The sequence below is a fragment of the Sinocyclocheilus grahami genome, unplaced genomic scaffold (genome assembly GCF_001515645.1).
Source record: "Sinocyclocheilus grahami isolate Dianchi unplaced genomic scaffold, SAMN03320097.WGS_v1.1 scaffold44.1, whole genome shotgun sequence".
In the NCBI taxonomy this organism is placed as follows: domain Eukaryota; kingdom Metazoa; phylum Chordata; class Actinopteri; order Cypriniformes; family Cyprinidae; genus Sinocyclocheilus; species Sinocyclocheilus grahami.
Window position 1 is genome coordinate 2,870,712 of NW_015505223.1, and position 23,890 is coordinate 2,894,601.

Consider the following 23,890-nt stretch of genomic DNA (forward strand, 5'->3'; position numbering starts at 1 on the left):
AATTTTTTTTCTTTTATCCTCTCTACCAGTTTTCCTCTATCTAGCAATTTTAACACAACTTTGACTGTTCAAAATGAGCATTATAGACTGGTTTTTTTATGGTTCTTCTGTAATTCTGTGGTGCTAATTATTATTGTACTATTTATTTTAATGTAGCATCAGTATTTTGGTAAATATTTAGGCCAGGTACATTTTAGAACTTCTATAATTAATTATGGAACATGTTTAAGTACACATAATATACATTTAATAGTTCTCAATCTATTTTGATCATAAATTACAATGACTTGCTGTTCACTGAGTCAGATATTAATTCAATTAATACAAATTTTTGAGCTGCACAATTAATCAAATTTCTAATCGCAATTATAATTACGGATGCCACAATTACGTAATCGTTCGAAGCGGCAATTAATCATTCAAAGTCCACTTATGTTATTCTGTGTGCTTAAGATGTTTTTTTTCTTTCTTTCTACAGGTAATCTTAAGGGTTTTTCCACTGATTTAATTCTAGTTTTAATATAACATAACATTTGAGGCTTAATGCTATAGAAAAGCAATAAAAGTTTTCAGTTAGTTTTTTCAGATTGTTTATTTTCATCGGTTGCTTCAAACAATGGTATAAACATCATTCAATGTAAATTGTGATAATCGTAATTAATAATTGCAATTACAATTTCAAGGGAATAATCGAAAATTATGATTTTTGTCATAATCGTGCAGCCCTAACAAATTTTGTGTCTACACAATAGAATGTGTTTTCATGGTAACCATTTGTTTTCCCTTTGTTACAATTGTTACATTAATTAAACCTCAACTTTCCAGCAAATCATGATTTATTTTGCTCTTTGTATTCTTCTCTTTGTATTATGGATCAGCTGCACAAATGAATGTCTTTCTTTCACTCTTTTTGGTGTATTGCCCAAGTTCTACTCATCATGATGATCATCATCATTTACTGTTGTGCAGATGCGCCCTCTAGTGGTGTTAATGCATTCTTAGTGCATTTGCGGCACTGCAGTGCTGCTCAGATTTGTGTCGTATATGTAGTGCACTCTAGCATTTGCTGAACTCACATCTGTGTTTGTGTGTATTTTTCAGAGGTCCTGTAAGGTGAGAGACAGACGTGTCTATTGACAGGAGAGAGTGAGAGACCCCTCAGCAGCCTGGCCACACCCCCCACTCTCCCGTTCCCCATGTATCCAGAATCGACCACAGACTCTCCCGCCCGCCTCTCTCTCAGACAGACAGGCTCCCCGGGCTTGGTCTACAGGTCTGTATGCAGTCTCACACACACTCACACCTAACCAGCTGCTCTGACGGCACAGATGCACCGTGAACCTCAGACTGTGCTGTTGCAAGAAAAGTATGTGAAATAGAAATCTTTTGTAACATTATAAATGTTTTTACTGTCACTTTTGATCAGTTTAGTCTGTCCATGCTGAAAAGTAGCCTATTAAAAAAACAAACAAAAAAACTTTTGAACAGTAGTGCAGATTATTTTGGCTATAAAGACCAAGGGTTTTTAGTGTTAAGATTTGTTATTAATTAGCCTAATGATTTTTAAATAATTATTTATTTTTATTATACTGGCTCCTGGTCACCCTGCATTTTTAAAGTCTCTTCTGAGCTGTTTATATTTAAATATCCCTGGGTTAGGTGATATTTGAACAAACATATTTAAATATATTGATATTTAAATAAACAGATTGATTTCTGTACATATGATTAAAAGAGTTATGCTTGTTTTATTGAGGAGAATCTGCAAGTCACTGGTGTCTCACACTGTCCCAGAAACTCTGTGTGACTGTGTAGGACGTTCTGAGAAGTGACACATATAAATGCAAAACAGATTCACACATGCAGAAATGTGTTATCTAGTTCAAAATTTTAGAGCGCAGGGTGTGAGAGAGACACACTGCAGTAAGAAATAATATTACATGCATATGAAAAAACAGCAAGAGTTGAACTACTACCTGAGTTAATAGTTGCTGTACATAATGCTGCTGTATTGATACCATGCTTATGCATCAGCCACATTACTTGTTGAATTACAGTGATCATTTAGAGAAGGATGCGTTTGCACTGCTCAAAATGTGCTTCATCTCTGCTGCAGGCTCTATGTATATGCAATTTAATAATGTTCATCTAGAATACTTGGGCTTCCCAGTGGAAAGAGCCAGAGTGGTCAAGTGCTTTGCATAATGCCCAGCAGGCCACTTAAACAGAGCCCTGACTTCATTTCACCATTGCTGGAAAGTTCCTGCTGAATTTGCTCTGATCTTCTGTGACTCCTAGTGTTTTCATCGCCCTCGTGTTTTGCCAGCAGTTCTGGTTCTTAACAGCAGGTGGCAGTGCAATTCTGTGTCCAGCTCCAGTGTAATTTCAAGCATTCGCTGAACTTTAGAGCTGCTTTCTTTTTAATGTTTGTTAGCTGAAAGTAATTGATTTGGCTTTTAGTATATATGTGTTAGATTTGAGACCATCTGTTAGAAAATGGAGCAAAATATATTGTTTACTCATGTTGCACTATTAGCCTGAATTGTCCTATGTGAGAGAGACACACTGCAGTAAGAAATAATATTACATGCATATGAAAAAACAGCAAGAGTTGAACTACTACCTGTTAATAGTTGCTGTACATAATGCTGCTGTATTGATACCATGCTTATGCATCAGCCACATTACTTGTTGAATTACAGTGATCATTTAGAGAAGGATGCGTTTGCACTGCTCAAAATGTGCTTCATCTCTGCTGCAGGCTCTATGTATATGCAATTTAATAATGTTCATCTAGAATACTTGGGCTTCCCAGTGGAAAGAGCCAGAGTGGTCAAGTGCTTTGCATAATGCCCAGCAGGACACTTAAACAGAGCCCTGACTTCATTTCACCATTGCTGGAAAGTTCCTGCTGAATTTGCTCTGATCTTCTGTGACTCCTAGTGTTTTTATCGCCCTTGTGTTTTGCCAGAAGTTCTGGTTCTTAACAGCAGGTGGCAGTGCAATTCTGTGTCCAGCTCCAGTGTAATTTCAAGCATTCGCTGAACTTTAGAGCTGCTTTCTTTTTAATGTTTGTTAGCTGAAAGTAATTGATTTGGCTTTTAATATATATGTGTTAGATTTGAGACCATCTGTTAGAAAATGGAGCAAAATATATTGTTTACTCATGTTGCACTATTAGCCTGAATTGTCCTCAATTTAATGCCTTCAATATTTTATTTTATTTCAAAAACAGGCTTGTGTTTTTGTTTTTATGTGGTATTATTTTGCTTTCTGGCCATCAGTGTAATTTTAGTCTCAGCCTCAGACGTCACGCCCACAGACCATTGGCTGAACATCTGATGCATATGGCACACAAATTTGGAAACACTTCAGGAGTTTTGAAGTCGTCATCTGATTGGTTGAAATATACAGCATTTCCGGGAGACGTGCGCATCACGTTCTTTAAAGGGGACAATTCCTCAGTGGTCGTGTAAAACAACACCCTTTTTACCTTGTCAAAAACAGCTCTGATCAGAGTGACCCGTTTCGGTGCATGTTTCTTTAAATGCTAATGAGCTCTGCTCACCCCGCCCCTCTCTTCCATGGAAGAGTAAAGGCGATTTGCAAATAATCATAAGAAATATAAAGTGTGAGACTTACTACTTCTGGAGGTGCAGCTGGATTATGAACAGTGGGAACTGATCCATCCTTGAGTTTGAACTTTTTAGCAAAACTTTCCTTGACCTGTCCCTCGTTCAGAAAGCAGTCTGGAGTAAAATGATTCATGCAGACATAAACGCATTTAGGTAGATCGGGGGTCACATTCCCTTCAAAAACAAAAGTAATCCACTGCGTCTTCAGCAGCTCAGATGTCGGGAGTAAATGATGACTGCTATGTTCATTCTCACATCCAACAACAAAACACCTCAATTGCTTAGGAGCTGATCTTGTCTACACCTGCTGTGGCGTCGAAACAATGGCGGACTGTTCAGCTCACTCAGGGTGGGTCTATGCTAAAACGGCAGTGTCCGTCAACAGTCGTGGGAGGGGCCTGTGCAAAGTGACGTGACTTTGCCCAGAATCTGTGAACGGCTTGATCTGAGAAAGTGCTTATTATTTGTAGGGATTAAAAAAAAAAGCACTGGGTGGATTTTTATCATTATAGGGTGGTTGTGTACACGGAGTGCCAGCACACATTTAAGTTCAAACACCATGTAAAAGTGAATTTTGCATCCGATGTCCCCTTTAACGTTCTTCCGCCGTCATGTTTACAACTGTGACAATGAGCGTTTATTAGGATCAACTAAACGCTGGATTTTCAAAAGTATGTGAAAGTTCGCGGCATAGAATCTTTCAAATAAGTCCAAGAGTTTTACACACCGGTCTGTTATTGTGGGGATATTTCCACGCCCATAAACATGACGCGACACAAAACAAAACGTGATTGGTTGCTTTACCTGTCAGTCATATGGCCTTGGTCATTTAAATCAGCCAAGGTTCCCAGACCTTCTGCTGTCAGTCTTACTAATGCTATTTTAGTATTGTTGAGATACTATACTATTATATACTGATACTGACTAGATACTATTATAGTTTTTCATTCATTTCTGTTTTCACTTTATTTTTGTAAAAGTTGTAGTTTTTTTCTCTATTTTATTAGTGTTCATTTTAAAATGTGTCTGTATAATTTTTAATCCATTTATTTCATTTTTAGTTTAATTTAGTGCATAAAGTTAAACTAAATGAAAATGAGAAATAGCAACTAGCTGAAATACAATAGGTTTAAGGTGTCATGTAATGAAACTAATGACCCTGCTGGCCTAATTGCTGTTTCATCTTACTGTCTTTATTATCAGGTTTTCTTATACATTTCTCTGTTCTTTCTTTCTTTATTCACTTTTTCAGTGTCAAATCTCTTTCTCTGTGCTTATGTTCACTGGTCACTGCTAAAGCTGATACTGCTCTTGCATAATTCTGTGTGCCCGTGCATGTGTTTGTTTAATGCCCTCTCACTGTTCTTTCACCTGAAAGACTAAGCTTTCCTCTCTGTCTCTCTGTCTGTCTGTCTCTCTCTCTCTCTCTCTCTCTCTCTCTCTCTCTCTCTCTCTTTTCATGCTGCCCTCAGTGCGAGATATGGGAGCCCAAAACGGCAGCTGCAGTTTTACAGGTACCTCTTTGTTTGCTGATTAATTAGCCATGGCCATCTGATACTGCACTCGTTTTCATTTGTTTTGGAAAGCACTTTCAAGGCATGGGTTCATTCTTAGTTTAGGCGCTCATGACAGCGGTGTGATTATGTCATTACACTGTTGAAAGCGTAAGGAATTATATTCATAGTGCATGTGATTACGATGTTGTTTGCTTGTAATTGTTAACAGCTGATAAATAATAAATGCAACACCTAGAATTACAGTGAGGCACATTGAGACTAATTGCTGCTTAATATTGTTGTATAACTTGTAAAAAGGGATGGCTTGCATACAGAGCGAACATCTAATCTCACTTGTAATCTGTGCATGTGTTGGTGTTGTGTTGATGTGTGTCAGAATAACGATTGAGTCACTAACACAATGCACTTAGATTTAATTTCACTCCATGTAGAATTAAAACAGTGTTGCAGGTAAGTCATTAAGTTCAGGTTTCCTTTGCTGTGGAACACTTCTGAAACTCAAAGCATGACAAACACGAGCCCAGAGACTCTGAATGTTCAGTGATCTCATGTTTCATTCCACATTCACACTTGGTTAGATATTTACGACAGTATGTGTTTTCTGTTTAAACCATGGCTTTCCCAGTGTTATTTTACTATCATTGTAGTTTTTATTAATCGTTTAAATTAGTTTATTTATATATATATATATATATAAATATATATATATACTATAAAAATATATATATTATTTTTTCACTTCCGTAATTATTTTTGTTGTTTGTTTTTGTCCTATATTTTTAAATATGTCTATAGTTTTTATTTTTATTTATTATTGTAGTATATCAAGTTAAACTAAATGAAAATGAAAAATTACTTGGCAACTAGGTTCAATAAAATTTTTTTTTTTAATATATATATTTATTTTATTTAACATTTATTGTATTTCTAGTAACAAAAATGTACTTTCTATGGTTTTAGTTAACTATAACCATGTTATATAAATTATTCAATGCAATTTGCAGGCAGTATTATCTGGTAGATCAATTATACAAGGTTCAACAATAAGGCTTTTTTTTTCTTGTTGGCCCAGTCTTGCCCTATAAATATTTTCTCTGGCAACACCATTAAAATTGATTATATACATATTACATATTTTAATGTGACATAAAAAATATATATTGTTATCAAATATTAATTAAAGTAAAATCGTTAATGCAAATATTTTTATTTGCAATAATAGCTGGAAATCTTTCAGCTTTCCTTTACAGCCGTTATTTCATACACTTTAACTTTATTTCCTGGAATAACACATTCCGATTTGCTTATTTATTTTTCAAATAATTGTAATTAATTCTTCTAAATAATTCTTGCCGTTTTAACAAAGCAAGCCATAAAACACATCAATATGATTTGCAAATATGTTTTATGGTGACGTTCACAGTGCAGAAATAGCCTGAAAGGCTGACAGTACCGCTGGACCATCTTTGTCAAGCCCTGTTCATAGTATTTGTTTACACAATTCATCTATGTGCTTAATTTGACTTTGTATCATTAAGATTTTCACACTGTTATTCACTGAATTGGTTTGCGTGCTGGAAAATATTTTGTTTTTGAGATTATACTTATCTACTTATAGTAGTTTGCAAACTATTGCAAAACTCTTCAGATGAGGTGTATGTATGCCTAAAACTGTCAAGCCTTTGACATCTGAACAAGCTGTCCGAACACAACAATGGAATGGATTTTTTTGAAGTTGCATCCTCCCTTCCGATGGCACAAGCTCACCCGAAAGCAACTGTTTTATGCAGCAGCTGCTTTTAGCGATCCGATTGAACGCATCTTTTTTACCCTCATCTGCTGTGCACTTTTCTTCCTGTTTTAGTGAGGGATCATATTTTTATGGGTTGAAAAAAAGGGAGTTGTTGTGATGATGGGTTCTTAAAACCCCTGACTCTGTAGCTTTGAGGCTAATCTATTTGAGCACTCTATTGAATTTTGATTGCACAGCCATGCACATTTTTGCCCTTTTAAGCTCCAAGTCTTTTAACGTTGCATCACCCAGATCCACTTGACAGGAATCGATCAACGTGTTTCACCCTAACACACAAAGAGTGATGGGGAAGCAAGATTAGCTCATTTCACTCACTGTTGTAGTGTTTTAGGGATTGTTTTATTTGTGTTTTATTTTTATGTTTTGTTGTTCTTATTCTTTTGCTATTTGAACGTGTATAGCACTCGCTCCGACATTTCAAGCACATATGAAGATAATATGGTGTGACGAATGGGGCGGGGCTGAGAGCCGTGGGAACGGAGCGAGGCCGGTGACGTGAGTGATTATGAGCAACACCTGCGTGCCACACTGGTCTCGAGTCCCACGGAGGAGCTCTGGAAGGATAAGAGGAGGAGTGATGATAGTGTAGGATGAGAGAGGACCAGGCCTGGATTTATGTTGCATTTTATGTTGATGTGTGTGCAGCAGTCGCCTGTGAGGGGCTGCTGCGTTTACTTTCGTTTTGGTTATTTATTTTATGATGAAAGTGTTTAAATGTTCGCCTGTTTCCACCTCCTCCTTCCCTGAGCTTTTAACTTTGTTAAATGTTAACTAGTTCTTCCCTGATAACTGAGGTTGCATTGTATTTTAACAGATTCAATAAGTAAACTGGTTGTACCATACTGAGCTTGCTCTGTTGGGTTTTCTTCCTCTGCTTTCTGCCGTCATCTCATAAATGACACACCCCTCACTGCAGCACACACTGGAATAATGCAGTGACTCTCTGCAGTGCTTCTGAGGTCGGAAAAATACCAATTTGAATAAGAAAAAAATGGGAACACTTCACAATAAGGTTTGGTTCATTGAAATTCACTACATATCGGATATCTTGAAATGAGAATGAGCAACAATTTAACAGTGTTTATTAATCTAGGTTAATGTTTATTTGTTAATATTAATAGTTGATTTTAAAAATGCATTAGTATGTACAAAATGATAAACGCAACTCTTTCCCTGCCAGATTAAATTTTTTTATTTTACCGCCAGCATTTTTGATCATTTTCACAAACGTTTATTGGCACTCCGAATATTTTGTTGTATGAATATCTGAACATACAATATGTCAAAACAAAGAACAGAGCCTCTGCTTTTAAACAAAAAAACCTGTTTTATTCTAGGTTCATGCCGTCTATTTATTTATTTATTTTATCGGCAGTTAAATGTGGGGACGTTTCATGAAACAAGTAACATTTTTTTGTAAATGTGTGTTCCGTGTCGGAATGTCAGTTTTTGTTTTGGTATGTGTGATTCTGCCACTACTAATTTACCCAATAGGATTTCTATACCCCGGGTTGCCAGTTGGCTGAAAACAGTAAACTGCAGCTATGGAAGCCAACAAACGAACTGGGTCAGAGATCCATCTAAATACTCTACGACCAGAGGAATATGAAAATGCATATAAATCACCTCATCAAATTACAGTGTAAGGCTCCATGCTTTCTATTTAAAATGCTTTTTCAATCTCAATCTGGCAACCTGTGTGCGTGTTGCGTCTGTGGAGAAGGGGCGGGAGAAGCAACTCTCTCCAATATTTTGAATTTGGTCTGCAGTACCCATTTCAACCATTAACTGTCAATATTACATACTGCACCTTTAACGATACAAAAACCGTACTAAAATTTAAAAAAACTGAACAGAAATAAAAGTTAATAAAAACTATATAGACATAAATTTTTTTTTTAAATGACAAAAATACAACAAATTCACTAAAACGTTAACTAAAAGTAAAACTCATGGCCTACAATATGTTAAATTGCATGAACTATCCACCTTTTTCCTGAGTAACCGATGAGAGCCGCCATGATGGATTCTAACTTCCGTTTGGATGCTTTCACATTCCGGTCTCCATTGAAATCTATGTTAAAATGGGGTAAAAATATCGACCGAATTAATTAAACTTAAACTTTCTCAATATGGCTAAATACAGAAATGTGTACAGGGTTAAGCTGTGCTGTTCTTGGTTGTCACAGTAACAGCAATAAACTTAAGGAATTCCTGTACAGTACTTGTTTTGCACTCCAGTAAATCTGTCCGTGTCCGGCGCTGTATGTCTTGCATGAACAATGACAAGAGAAAACAAACATGGCTTGCAGCGCCTATGTTAAAATACTGCATGTGTGAAATAATAAAATAATGTGTGCTCTTATCATTTTGTGGACAAAATTCCCCAAACTTCGTTAAATTATCAGCTCGGAGAAAACATGTTAATTTGACTAGAAACACCGGAAATTACTGGAAATGTAAAGCATCGTTCCAATATGAGTCGGGCGAGATTTCCACGTTCAGGAAAAATGTGAATATGATAAATGTTAATGAATAGAACCTGTCTATAAACAGTTTTTTTTTTTTTAGTTAAGACTCATTTAGTTAATGAGTCAATATATATTCTAGCTCTTTATGAGTATTGAATCCGGTGATTTCCGCTAAGGGCGGTTCATTGATTTTGAGGATGATTTTTTTTTAACATTGGCTGTTGAACTTCTCTTTCTGATGTCTTCACTTTCATTTAGTACGTTAAAGTTGGATGTGCAAGTATCATGTATGGAGGGTCAAGAGTTGAAGTGTCTGAAGGCTGTCATGTGTGAACGGTGATGATTGTGGTTTGATGGTCATTTACTTCTTGAAAAATGCTTGTCTGTTATTGTGCTAGTGTTGAGATTTGCCATCTTACTGGAGAGACATTTGGACATTGATGTTTTCATTTTATATCATAGATGAGTTTTTTTTCTGTAATATGTAATGTAGACTATTTATGCTTGCCATTTATTTTGCTAAAGTGTGATGATTTTGTCATTAATATGGCTGTGTTTTGTATGTATGCATGTATGTGTTTTTCTGAAGATCCACATGCTTGCACAAGCCTTATTAGTGCACTAAAATGCCTTTATCTATTATCTCATGTAGAACAACAATCAAAAGCTTTTAGCACAAAAGCTTCTGTGAATGATTTAGACCAGATATTATTTGCTGCGGTTAGCAGAAACAAATTGCTGCTGTTCTTGGTTGTCACAGTAACAGCAATAAACTTAAGGAATTCCTGTACAGTACTTGTTTTGCACTCCAGTAAATCTGTCCGTGTCCGGCGCTGTATGTCTTGCATGAACAATGACAAGAGAAAACAAACATGGCTTGCAGCGCCTATGTTAAAATACTGCATGTGTGAAATAATAAAATAATGTGTGCTCTTATCATTTTGTGGACAAAATTCCCCAAACTTCGTTAAATTATCAGCTCGGAGAAAACATGTTAATTTGACTAGAAACACCGGAAATTACTGGAAATGTAAAGCATCGTTCCAATATGAGTCGGGCGAGATTTCCACGTTCAGGAAAAATGTGAATATGATAAATGTTAATGAATAGAACCTGTCTATAAACAGTTTTTTTTTTTTTAGTTAAGACTCATTTAGTTAATGAGTCAATATATATTCTAGCTCTTTATGAGTATTGAATCCGGTGATTTCCGCTAAGGGCGGTTCATTGATTTTGAGGATGATTTTTTTTTAACATTGGCTGTTGAACTTCTCTTTCTGATGTCTTCACTTTCATTTAGTACGTTAAAGTTGGATGTGCAAGTATCATGTATGGAGGGTCAAGAGTTGAAGTGTCTGAAGGCTGTCATGTGTGAACGGTGATGATTGTGGTTTGATGGTCATTTACTTCTTGAAAAATGCTTGTCTGTTATTGTGCTAGTGTTGAGATTTGCCATCTTACTGGAGAGACATTTGGACATTGATGTTTTCATTTTATATCATAGATGAGTTTTTTTTCTGTAATATGTAATGTAGACTATTTATGCTTGCCATTTATTTTGCTAAAGTGTGATGATTTTGTCATTAATATGGCTGTGTTTTGTATGTATGCATGTATGTGTTTTTCTGAAGATCCACATGCTTGCACAAGCCTTATTAGTGCACTAAAATGCCTTTATCTATTATCTCATGTAGAACAACAATCAAAAGCTTTTAGCACAAAAGCTTCTGTGAATGATTTAGACCAGATATTATTTGCTGCGGTTAGCAGAAACAAATTGCTCCCCCCTCGAATGACATAAATGGTTTTCCTTCATGGAGTCGAGCCGGGAGGGGAGATGGCTGGAGTTGAAGGCGGGGTGGGAGGATGAGGGCGATGCTCTCTTCTTCACTAATTGGTTTAGACACTGCCATACAAGACACTCCCAGTTTGGGTGGATCGCCTGATAGCTGGCGGCTGCTGAGTTTATAAGGGCAGATTGACATTCATAAGTCTTGTTCATAAGCCAACCTCCAAGACCCCGGGTGAGTTTTTGCACTGATTTTGTCTTTGGTGCGAGTGCCAACCTGTGTGCATGAGTCAGTCTGTTTTAAGGTGTTATTCTGCACGATGGCCTGGCATGGGTGTAACCCCTTTAATTATCATCCCTTACCCTTACCCATTATACATGCTTCAAATGCCTACACCTGTTATTGTAGCACTACAAATTGTTGTACTTTTGAGATGTAGTCATTTTAGTTCAGGAAATGTTTTATTTTTATTTTGTCGTCACTCATTTGAGTGAAGCTCTTCAGTGCTGGCGTATGGAGGATCAGTACTCTGCAGTAGTTGAGTGGTTTTTGCAGTACATCATTCAATCAAGAGTCACAAGATCAATACAGGCTTATGATAAAGAACCTCCTGCAAAAGTGACTGTTTTGCAAAGAGGCAAGCCTGGTCTGAATCCTATATACTTTATTGAAATATGCATGAGTTTTATATTTGGACTATAATGTAGAAATTAATACTTTTTTTCTTGGAGTTAAACCAATCACAATATTTATTTATTTAATGTGAAATGACTTTCTCCTATCCTAGCTTAAGTTGTTCCCACTGACAGCGATCAAATCTCTGGATGTCACTTGTACAGTGTCTGTACTTTTGACTGTGATCAGGTGTTCCTACTCGACTGCAGTATCTATCAGTGTTTTAGTCTGTCTATTATAGTATTTTTTTATTATTACTTTTAGATTTTCAGTTATAATAAACATTTTTAGTGTTTTTGTCATTTTTATTATTTTTTATATTTCTATTTGGTTTTTATTTTAATTTTATTTTGTTTTAGTAATTTTAGTACTTCAGCTTAAAAGTATTTTATTTGAGTTAATTCAACATTTCTAATTTTCATTAGTTTTTCATATTTATGTTTTACTTTATTTCAGCGATTATTTAAATTAACAAACTATTTAGTTTTAGTTAACAATACTGTATTAGTTAGGAACACTGTATCACTGTATCTGAGTAACATGAGCTTTACTGTCTTTACTTATATTGGTAGTTGGTGGATAGTTATTTGCATAAAATTCTTAACTTTACTAAACTTTGCGTTGCTCATGATGCCTCAAATCGCTGTCAATGTAAATGTGCCTGTGTAAACTGAAACGGCACTAAAACCCAAATCCCCTTAAATAACTCATTTACATTTTTATTAGACTGATCAAAATGACTTTTTTCTTTGTTACAGCTGTTTGCTTTGAATAATTAGTCGAATCATGAAAATGTACCTTGAGATGCGCTATCACAATGGACACTTTTCACATTTCTGCATTTCTCAGAAGCAGAAGTCATCATAATTGTGTACACTTCTATAATGATGAATGAAAACGGCAACAATTGTTTTTGTGTGTGTCTGTGTGTGTGTGTTCCACTTTGCTCCGATAGCAAAAGAAAAGATCCACAATAGTGTTTCTATGACTTTATTAAAAAAAGGAAAAATAAAATTGATTAAGGTGATTCAAATTTGCCTTCTCCACTCATTAACTTCAACTGGTTTTCTTATATAGGTAATATAAGATTTAGGATGTTATTAACTGTGGAAATGCATCAGTTGTTGAAAAGGGTCCATAAAATAATTGCTGTGGCATTCTGTTCCAAAGAAAATAAGGAAATTTAGCAGGTTTTAATAAAGCACTTTCCCTGGATACCCGTGAATGGTGTCACTTCCCTCCCAGACGACCTGCAGTGAATGTCTGTACATTGCATGTGCCGTCTGGACGGATGGGTTCCATGCATGAGCCTGGTGTGTGTATTGTATGCCCTCTGGTGTTCCTTCTTACCTGAGGCTCGCATCACCTGCCTGAACCCACATGAGTCTTGCTCCTGTGCCATTGTATCTGTCAGGAAAGGGGCGGGACCATCTCTGATTACAAGACGCATGGCCAGAGTTCTCTGCCACTGATAGCACGGACCCGTTTTGTTCCCTCCTCACCTGTGCTATTTAAGGCGATGCCTCAACCCAGCTCTCGGCTCAGTCCTGGTCCCCATTTCCCAAGCCTGCTTGTGCTTGGTGCGTGTGTGAGTGACTTGTGCCAGAATCAGACAGGTGCGAGAGCATCCTTGAAAGTGTGTGAGAGCGGGGTGGTCGGGTACGGGGTGCAATCATGTTTGCGGGAGGGTATGCGGGGGGGACCGTTGGGCGCCGGAAATCCACTCTCCCCTCCGAAAACCTACAGATCCACAAACTGGTGGGAGTGAGCAGCGTACGCAAGAGCAGTAGTAGCAGCACCGGAGGTAAGATGCTGTCCATGACCTACAGCGAGAGCATACGGAGCGGCATTAGCCGCTACCACTCGGACCAAGGTCTGAACCAGTCGACGAGGCACACGGACCAGGCCGAACTCCAACGGCTCAGGGAGCAAAGGATCGCTGCCCAGATCAAGAACATGGAAGACTTCCTCAAGATGAATGGCCTGGCACTGGAGGAGTGTGTATCGTACCAGACAGGCATGAAGTACAGGTAAGAAAGAAACAAGGTGGTTGCATGCACTGGACTTTGTGTTTAGGATGTTGTGGATATTGGGCCACGTTTTTGGATCGTAAGTGCACTTGATTTGTTTTAAATGTAAACTTGTCAAAAGCTTGGTGTTCAAGCTACTGGTTGATTTGTGGTCACTCCAATATAGAGTTGGAAAAGGAAAGTATCAACCGCGGTATGATGTGGCGGCATTTTTGAAACTGTAGCAGATGGTAAAACAACTGTAGGTTCTAGGTTGTTTATGGTTGCCGAGCAATGTTGTAACTTGGTGCATTATATATGTGTGGTCACTGGTAAATTTGCAGTTTTATTACTGCTTTAATGTGGATTGAAAATTATTTGTAATGGTTTACTATTTTTTGTTTTCTAATAAAAGTTTAATTACAAAGCATTTTTGTCTTGAATTTCATATAGATTACATATAGATTTTGGCCATGCTGCCTAAATCTGTACACCAACTTTAATGTCCGAATTGAAACATTCACCATAAATCCAAAGCAGAACTCTGCAGCACTGTGGCTTCAGTGACTGCAGTCCGTTTGCCTCCATACAAGCAGCTCAGGGTTTATTTTCATCAACTAGGTCGCTGGCATATTTGCCCAACAATGAGGGAAGGGCATATCAATCTCTGAGGTGAGGAGGAGGAAAAAGTTCTCAGAGAGAGCAGCATCTCACCATGTGGCAAGATTGTCTTCCTTATTGTGGGATTGATGGATTCTCCGCATCCTTGCTCAGGGTTAGGAAATTTATATGGATCTGTGTCAGCTCCCTGTTGCAGAAAAACCTTTAAGGTTTTGAGTTTTCACTCCCAAAACCATTGACAATCGAAGCTGCGTGCGTCAGGCAAAAACAGACCCGTTTGAAGTAAAAAAAAAAAGGTTGTTTTGGCATGATATGTAGAGTTATTGTAGTGCAGTGGATGGTGTTGTGCTGGTGTTTAGCTGTCTGGTGTTGTGTATCAGGGACAGCAGTCGGTCAGCGTGTCTATTGTGCTTTACTGTAACGCTCACTCAGCCGACCGTTAACAGCTGATCTGGTGTCAGTTCTGAGAAGAGGGGCTCGCGTTACAAGGCATATGGTGGTTGTCCCATCATATCACAACAATGGTTCATAAAGCGCCTACTCGTGATGAAAATTAGTACCTGCTGCTATTGATAAAAATCACAATTATCTTGATTGCACTGCCACGGTCAGTCTTGCTGGCAGAAATGCAGTGGCTGTATCGAATGACAAGTTTAGTTTATCAGCATAGTGAAGATTTTGTGCTTCTAGAAATCTTCCCTTCAAACTCAAGATGTGAATGATCTTATTAGATGGCCTGTTGTCGCTAACAGTGCAGAGTATCTTCCATCATCCCTTGTTCTTCAATGCAAGCTGCATCCGGGTCAGACAGAAACATGCATTTCCGATCACACTCATCACTAATTCAAGGATGGAGGGATAGATAGACACTGTAGCTGCGAAAGAGAATGCCGCTCATGCCTTACTGTGTGTCTCCTTAAGCCAGACAATATGGTACTTGTGTAACAATAGTACTTAAGTAGGTTAACATGGGCAGATCTCTTATCAGTGTGCACAAGACTGGGCTTTGATTGCAGCACATGACAGTATCATGTAAACATTAGTTCCAAATCTTCTTTATTGCACTTGCCAAAAGGCTGAATTTCATATATATAGAGTATGGTTTGTTCATTCCAAAATAGGGCTGGGCAATGTTTTCTGATTTTATTCCGATTTAATCACGGTTTTGAATAAAAATAGTATCAAATGTTAAAATTAGACACATTGACAATACGACAATAATAACATTTAAGAGAAAAAAAAATGATCCGAGCACATGACAGTGCACCTAATTAACTATGGGTGTGCACGAATAATCGAATATTCGATCTGCAAAAATTAGAAAAATAAAAACACTGTGAATTTTGATAAAATGTAGCTTTGCTGGCCGTAAATGCAGTGAATCCCTGATAAATCCTGATTACACAAACTAAAACTCAGTCATAACTAAGTGCATTACCACACATTACACACGGCGCGAGGAGCTGACTTTTACCCGATGATGTTGATGTACAGGGTTTTTTTTTTTTAGCAAGAACATGTGCAAACACGGTAACCATATGCCAACTCGAGTGAATATGTACGTGCTCTATAGCCGTTTTTTTTTTTATTCGCTCTGTGCTTTGCATTAAAAACATTTTTTCTGTACTTTTTTTTTGTTTGCACACAGTTTTCACATGAAAAAAAAAAGAACACAGGATGTAATGTTTAAGGTTGTTGTGAATATAACCTGATGAGCTTGTTCAGAAATGGTGACAAAAATGTTTTAATTATTTTATTATTTAAAAAAATAACATCTTTCTCATTAAACTGCATTTAAATAAACAAATATTCGAATTGCTTTTTTTATGAGCTCAAATATTCAAATGCAGTATTTTTGAAAAGTGCCCATCCCTATGATTAACTGCACATGTGTGACACATGCTCTCTGTAAAATACTGTAACATAGAACTTAGCTCTAGTTGTAAGTGGCTATTCACACATAATTCATTTTTGCAGGAAAAAAATGATTGAATAGAAAACAATAGAAAAGCAGTGCAGTGGAATGAAAAAACCTGTGAAGAACTACTACTGTATGTCTGATATTTTGGTTGACCTATAAAACGGAATGTTTACAGTTTAGCTAAGAAATATATTTTTTGCAAAGATATTGAACAAGTCGTTTGTTTTACATTTACACCATGTTGTGCACTTCATGTGTGCTGCAAAACTTTCTTTAACCAGATGGTTAATAAAGAGAATGTTACTTGAATTATGCTGAAGTTACAAAATCGAAATCTTAAATTGGTCAAACGTTCTTATTAATTTGTCAAAATAAATAAGATTTTATTTTGTGGTATCGCCCAGCCCTATCCCAAATTATAATATATGATTTGTGTGTAGTTTTCTTTCACCGGTGAAGCACACACTCTTAGTATGTGTTATTAATATGCAAGTTGAAAGTCACTCTTTCTACTATGTTTTGTCAATTAATTTGATCTTCATTGTGTCCTGCACATTAAAGAGCGCTGCAGATCCGTTGTCTGTTGTCGTGTTGGAGTTGAAGGTGTATAACCTGACTGTTTAAGGTGATGGTAAGAGCACACTCTCCTCTCCTTGACATCTATCCGTCAGGGCAGCACTCAGTAGGATTAAGTTTGAGCCACAAAAGCGATTTCCTTACGCCTGCTGAAAACCACCAACTATCAGCTGATGCGTTTCAAACTCCAATTTCCTTACCAGACATTCATAGTATGTTTTAAGTGCTTTCAATAGAACTACTTGTTCTTTTAATTCTTCAGTTTTTTTTAAATTAATTAATCTTATTTTTTCAGGATAATGTTCACCTTAGATAAGCTATTTTTGACTTGCATTGCTAGAATGTTGCATTAATAAAATAGCAGCTATTGCAATTTTGCAAGTTGAATTGGGATTGTCCTTTTCTTTGTTACAGCTGTTAAACCATTTATAGTCACCTATGCACTGGAAAGATGGAATCAGATGACTTGGCTAAACCTAGGTTATCAACACTATTCTTTTGCTGTTTTGTAGGCACTGCTGTTTCCTTTACAAAATTTAAATTTAATTGAAATGTACAACATGACATTATCCAATCTGTGCAACGTAACATCATTTCTATGCATATATTGGTATTTTCTGAGTTTCAGTTACACTGTAGTGAATAGCTAGACATAGCCAGATACAATCTTGTGGTCAGCGCTTAATGGTTTCCCCGCCATTCACTCTTCCATCTTGACTCCCAAGTAATGACCTTCTGAAATCATTTCCAAATGAAATGAGTCTCGATGTGATGGTTGTAGCATTGGGTGGTTGTAATTACCCGATTTGAACACAAGGTGGAGATCCAGTTCTGTGAAGACCGAAGACATGACTTCAGACTCTCTCAGACCAAGATCAGCTTTCTCCCATCCATCAGTTCAAGACGTTGATGGATGTCATGTGGCGTCTGTGAAGGAGAGCAGGTCAAATTTCTCAGTGTGATTGAATAATAAAAATAAACTACTGAATGAGAAATGAAGTAAATCAATCCATGACATGCTATTAAAGTAGTCCTGTAATGCCAGGGATTTTTATGACTTACTGGAGCAGCCTGTTGTTTATCAGCAGTGTGAAATCATATAATTCAAAATAATGTTTGTGAACTTCTTTTGTCAGCCATCATATGGTGGTGTGTGTGTGAAGGGCTGACGACTTGACTCAAGATCAGACTTGGCAACAGTTGTGTGAGGATCACATGGGTGCAGATTAATAGAATTGTGTTGTTGTGCAGTTTCTGTGTGGATATTAGTAAGAAATGCTGTGTTTACTAGTATCCTTATTGATCATTATGCACTCTAGCTGGTTTTTAATGAGCACATGTGCTATGTTTTTACTCTTACTGAGAAATGAATGAATCTGTATTATCTGAGCCAGCAAAATAATCGAACTGGTATTGATGAGTTCTGCATTGTACCCTGTAGTCGTAATCTTTTTTTTTTCTTTCTTTTTTTTATTATTATTATTAGTTTAGCTTGCTTCTCTCAGTGTAAATTTTTCACATTTTTCTTGTGTTCCTCTTCTAAACTTTGTTAAAGCAACAAAATGTTATGTTTTCAGTCGTTAAGGGCTCTTTATTTTTAGCCTGCAAGGTTGAACACTATAGCTGCCTTGGCTTCTGTTTTGTGAAGAGGCTGTCTTCATGAAATATAAATGACTGTGATTGTATTACACTGAATTTCCATCCTGTAACAGTGTTTTGTCATGGAGGATGGCATTTGTGTATGTTTGGCTTTTGGCATTTACTTGGTTAAATCACTAGTTGCATGAATCTGCTTTAAGAAATGAATACATTTATTCAGCAAGGATGCATTCAGTTGATCAAAAGGAAAGACATTTATAATGTTACAAAATATTCTGATTCTAATAAATGCTGTTCTTTTGAACTTTCTATTTATCAAAGAATCCTGAAAAAATTATGGTTTCCATAGAAATATGAAGCATCTCAACTGTTTTCAACGTTGATAAAAATAAGAAATGTTTGAGCAGCAAATCAGCATATTAGAATGATTTCTGAAGGATCATGTGACTGAAGACTGGAGTAATGATGCTGAAAATACAGCTGTGCATCACAGGAATAAATTAAATCTCAAAGCATATTAAAGTAGAAAATTGATTAGATCAAATGCTTGGGGAGCATAAGAGGCTTCTTTCAAAAACATTAAAAAATCTTACCAACCCCAAACTTTTTGACAGTCATGTACATTCCTCACTGATGATGGGAAAATAAATACTTTTGAATATGAAGTCGGTATGTGTCTTGAAACCACATAACCTTTTGTAGGGTTTTGTGACGGTCACATGCATTATGATTTATATTGCACTGCTCCTACTCTTGGTAGAGATCCAGTCCACATCTTCATCTCTGTCTCAGGAGTGCTAGTGTAGATGCAAAGAGGCCAGCAAAGACTTTTCTTAGAACTATTTACTCCCTTTTTGTTTTTCTGCCTCTCTAGACATCATTAGATCACCAAGAAACGTTTTACTGAGAAAAATAACACCGCTTCTACACAACGTTTATATGTGAGGCTTGCATCAGGGCTCTTCAAATCACTTCTCCGGTCCACATGAATATGGCAGTATTACGTAAGAGGGCTTCCCCCAGATCTATCATCACTATTATGATCCTGAGATAACCTGACATCTTGCTTATCGAGGGGAACATCAGTGGACAGGTTTTGTCTTCCAGGAGCCCAGAGGGACTGATACATTGTTCATACTCTTGTCATTTATGTGATTGTTACACTATTCCTCGTTTAGCAGATGCTTTCTTATCCAAACTGACTTACAGTAGGTTTGTATTTTTAGGGAAACCTGGAGTAAGCTGGCACTATGGTTGTAGCCTGAGTCATATTATGAGTCTTTCATATGAAATAATTATGTAATCATCCTAGAAACATCAGTGGACAGGTTTTGTCTTCCAGGAGCCCAGAGGGACTGATACATTGTTCATACTCTTGTCATTTATGTGATTATGTTACACTATTCCTCGTTTAGCAGATGCTTTCTTATCCAAACTGACTTACAGTAGGTTTGTATTTTTAGGGAAACCTGGAGTAAGCTGGCACTATGGTTGTAGCCTGAGTCATATTATGAGTCTTTCATATGAAATAATTATGTAATCATCCTAGTACACGTGTGCCAAATGTTTATATATCCCATTTTGTTCATGTTGCACAGTTAATCTAGGTATTTCTATTTTCTGAAAATGAGTGAACCTTTTTCCAGCTCAGTGATTCCGTTTTTTTTTTTTTTTTTTTCCTGAAATGTTGGTGTTTTATCTTTCACTTGGATGTTATAAGTTGCACTGAGTAAAACTAAACAAAAACTGTGCCCATCTTCATTTCAGGCTGCAAAGCAACAAAATATGATTGTTAAAGGAGGGTGCTTATTTTCTATGCCCACTGTATGGATGATAGTGATGTAATGCTAGTAGTGATTACCTTTCCTAGGATTTAATGTTTACAGATATCGAAACAGTCAGAAACCATTGTTCGGAATAAAACGTGATGATGTAACATTGTTTGAGTGGCTAAGTGTTCCCGAACAAACCCAGAGGGAATTCAGTCTAACTATACCTCTGATCTCCCATTTTCCTCATGCGTGCTTTAGTGGATTTTGAGATCGAGCACTGATTGTCTCCTCACAGCATTGCTCGCTGCGGTGATCCCGCGGTGCCTTGTTACAAGACACAAAAACAATTGATTCGCAAAGCACTCGATTCTCCATTTAGATAGAATGAAAGTGCAAGACGTCTATGTATGTGTGTGTGAAGTTCAGGAAGTTTTCGCTGAGCACAGATTTTGCATGTCAGTTTTAGAGTTGTCTGCTAAGAGTCTAGTGTTGTGGGCAGGATTCGGCTGACTGCTGTCAGATTCTCCACCTGTCAGGTGATTGAGTGTTTTTGTGTGTTTGAGTGATGCCTTCCGGCTAAATAGTGAAACCCTGCTTCTCCAGAGGACAAGGCTTGCCGCAACACCGGTTACGTCACTTGCCCACCGTGGCACTGACCCCCACCATCGTTTTGATTTTTTTATAGTAATAAAAATCATGTAGTTCAGTAAAAGAACAGATACTACAATTAAAAACTGAATGCCGAACGACAATCGCATCACACAGATCAGATTTAATTTATCCAGTTCGGCGAGTGAGTCGAGCTGACTGATAAGAAGAGAGGGGTGAGACAGACAAGACGATGGCGGATGATTTAGTTTCGAAACGAAATGCAAAAGCGCCTGTTTGGCAGTATTTTGTATCTTGAAAAGCCTGTTGACACTTGCCGTTTATCTAAGGTGATTTTGGAAGTTTTTTTTAAACATTTGTTTCTTATTTAATTGGTTCCACAGTGTTTTCTGATTTTTATTTCATTTAAACTTTGTGTAATTTATTTATTTTATTTGACATCAATGTGTATGCCAAGCCTCCAAGCTTTCTTATTCGTTTTGCTAATAAACGTTTTACATTTCTTATTTATTTGGTTATATATTATTAGTGGTCGACCAATATATTGCCAAGGCCGATATTTGAAATTTTTCAAATATCTGCATCAGTCGATACGTTTTTCTGTTTGGCCGATGCGTTCAAGGTGGGACTTTAATTTTGATGACGCTGAAAACGGCAGTGCCTGAGCACACAGTGCTCACATTCTCCCTCTTGTTCGCCGTCGTCGTTAACAGTTCTGTCTAATATGGATAGAAGTCTGTCAAACAATCCGATAGAACTGTTAAACAAAGGAATTAAAATGTATACAAAAAGTATTATAACGATTGCTTTTATATTATTAGTAATAGAAAGGCAAACATTATAATACTTTCTCATTTGCCGTCAGCATTCAGCAAATACGCATTTACATAATTTAAACAAATCTTTGAATGGTTAATGAAAATTTTATTTCTCAAACCTTGCAAACTTAGTCGAATCCAGTTGTGAGATCTTGTGAAGTGTGCATGTGACCTGCATGATCGCGTGTTCTCTGCGTGACTTTCGGTCCGTGCAAATTGAATGCTTTAAACATTAAATTTGTGATTTAAAATTATGCTGCTCTTTATGCATTTGCCCACTATCATATTCATGTCATTTTCACTGTGTGCTGTATGTAAAATGAGTGTTACCTTGGCTTTATTTGAAAAAATATGATTCCCAATGCACACAAACTTCCCAGAATAGGCTACTGAGTGCTCTGTTGGTTACAGTTTGCTTCCCTTTTTAATTATATTTTTATTAAATATTTATTTATTTGTAAAAAAAATACTTTGTCATCTAAAGTATAAGAATGTTTATTTTACAAATAAATGTTTGTATACATTTTCAAATGATTTCAAATTTCTTAAATATTAATTAAAATAAATACAATTATATCTGCTTTATATCGGCCATCAGCCACCCTGCTTTCCAAGATATCGGCATTGGCTGTCAAAAAAACAATATCGGTCGACCACTATATAGTATACATTTACTCATTTCCAGTTTTGTAAAACTATTTAAACTTTATGTAAGTTATTTGTTATTTTATATTAGGCATAGCCTGCCCTATAGCATGGTGTATTTTTAATCATTTTGTTCATAAAAGTTCTATGTTTTATATATAGGCTAAAGGGAGTTTGACGTTGTAGTTTGTTGTTGCATTCAAGCAATTGACGCCGAATTGCAGCTAATTCGTAAAAGTAAAATGCGTACGCCACTTTTACAACCTATGTAAAAGCGAAGGAAAGCGAGGAAAAGAGGGAACGCCCCTGCCCCCACGGTGATACCGGTATTATCGGTGTTGTCACACGTCGATTAACCGGTGGGAAAATGTCCTCACCGTCACAACCCTACAGAAGACATAAAAAGTGTTGTGCAGGAGATTCACCTCCTTATCGCGGTCTTTCAATCATCATATAGTTCCTGGACATGTCGGTCTAACAATGTCAGCGGGTTTAATAATGATGGATCAGTTTTGTCTGCGAGCCATTATGGGCCACCAGTGATAATTTGAAGTTGTTAATACTTGTTGCTGTAATTTCTTACGTGAGGTTGTTAATGTCCCCGTTAATCCTATCTTCACTTTTCAAGAGCAGGTTGGGAGTCATATCTTCTTGATCGCTCTGAATACGAGCTTTTTGTGATATGAGTTTCACCAAGCAATGATTACCCGTAACAGTCTCTTTCACACTGTGATATTGTGTTGTCAGCGCAGTGTTTGAGGAAATGTTTAAGATAAGCTGGAGCTGAGCTCTTAAGGCAAGAAGCCGCTGAGACGCTGACATTAGAGAATGAAGTTTGCAGTTTTACAGTAAAGTGAAGTGAGCATGATAAAGAGGGAATGCGGTTTTTCTGTAGCCAGGAAATTTGAAATCAGTGTTGTTTTAGTATCATTGATGTACTATTGTAGTTTTTGTTAATATTTGAATTGTTAGATTAAATTTTTTTATTCTAGTTGTGTTTAGTAATTGTGTTTTTGTAATTTTTTAAATGTTTATGTAGTTTTTTTTTTTTGTATAGTTGTAGTTCCCTTTCAAGGGAACTTCGAACTGTGTCCTCTAGGGGGTCGCAATGGGGAAACCTAGAGGACGCAGTGTCTCGTTCCTTACTCAGGGAACCATGGTTACATACGTAACCGGAGACGTTCCCTTTCAAGGAATTCGAACTGTGTCCTCTAGGTTTCCCCATAGCAACCCCTAGAGGACGCAATGTTACATACGTAACCTGAGACGTTTATTCAGTTTTACTTATTTTTGTACTTGACTGTAACTAAATGAAAATGAGAAATGTTGCCTTGGCACCTAGCTGAAATAAAATAAGTTTACATTTCTTTAATATTTCATTTTATTTATTTATCTCCCCCCCCCCCCCCCCCCCCCACC

The 23,890-nt window shown here is 36.9% G+C and overlaps 1 protein-coding gene across 3 annotated transcripts in view; it reads left to right on the plus strand.

Annotated features, from left to right (window-relative positions):
• The window catches only part of kcnab2a (potassium voltage-gated channel subfamily A regulatory beta subunit 2a), a 145,883-nt gene that overhangs the window by 69,647 nt on the left and 52,346 nt on the right, over positions 1-23,890 (plus strand). For 2 of the 3 annotated variants that reach the window (XM_016268264.1, XM_016268265.1), the window contains exons 2-3: positions 1,102-1,273; positions 5,108-5,149. In XM_016268264.1, coding sequence (XP_016123750.1) covers positions 1,197-1,273; positions 5,108-5,149 — 119 coding nt within the window. In that variant the 5' untranslated portion in view covers positions 1,102-1,196. The remainder of the gene's footprint in view (positions 1-1,101; positions 1,274-5,107; positions 5,150-23,890) is intronic. The other variant, XM_016268266.1, reaches the window with a different exon arrangement.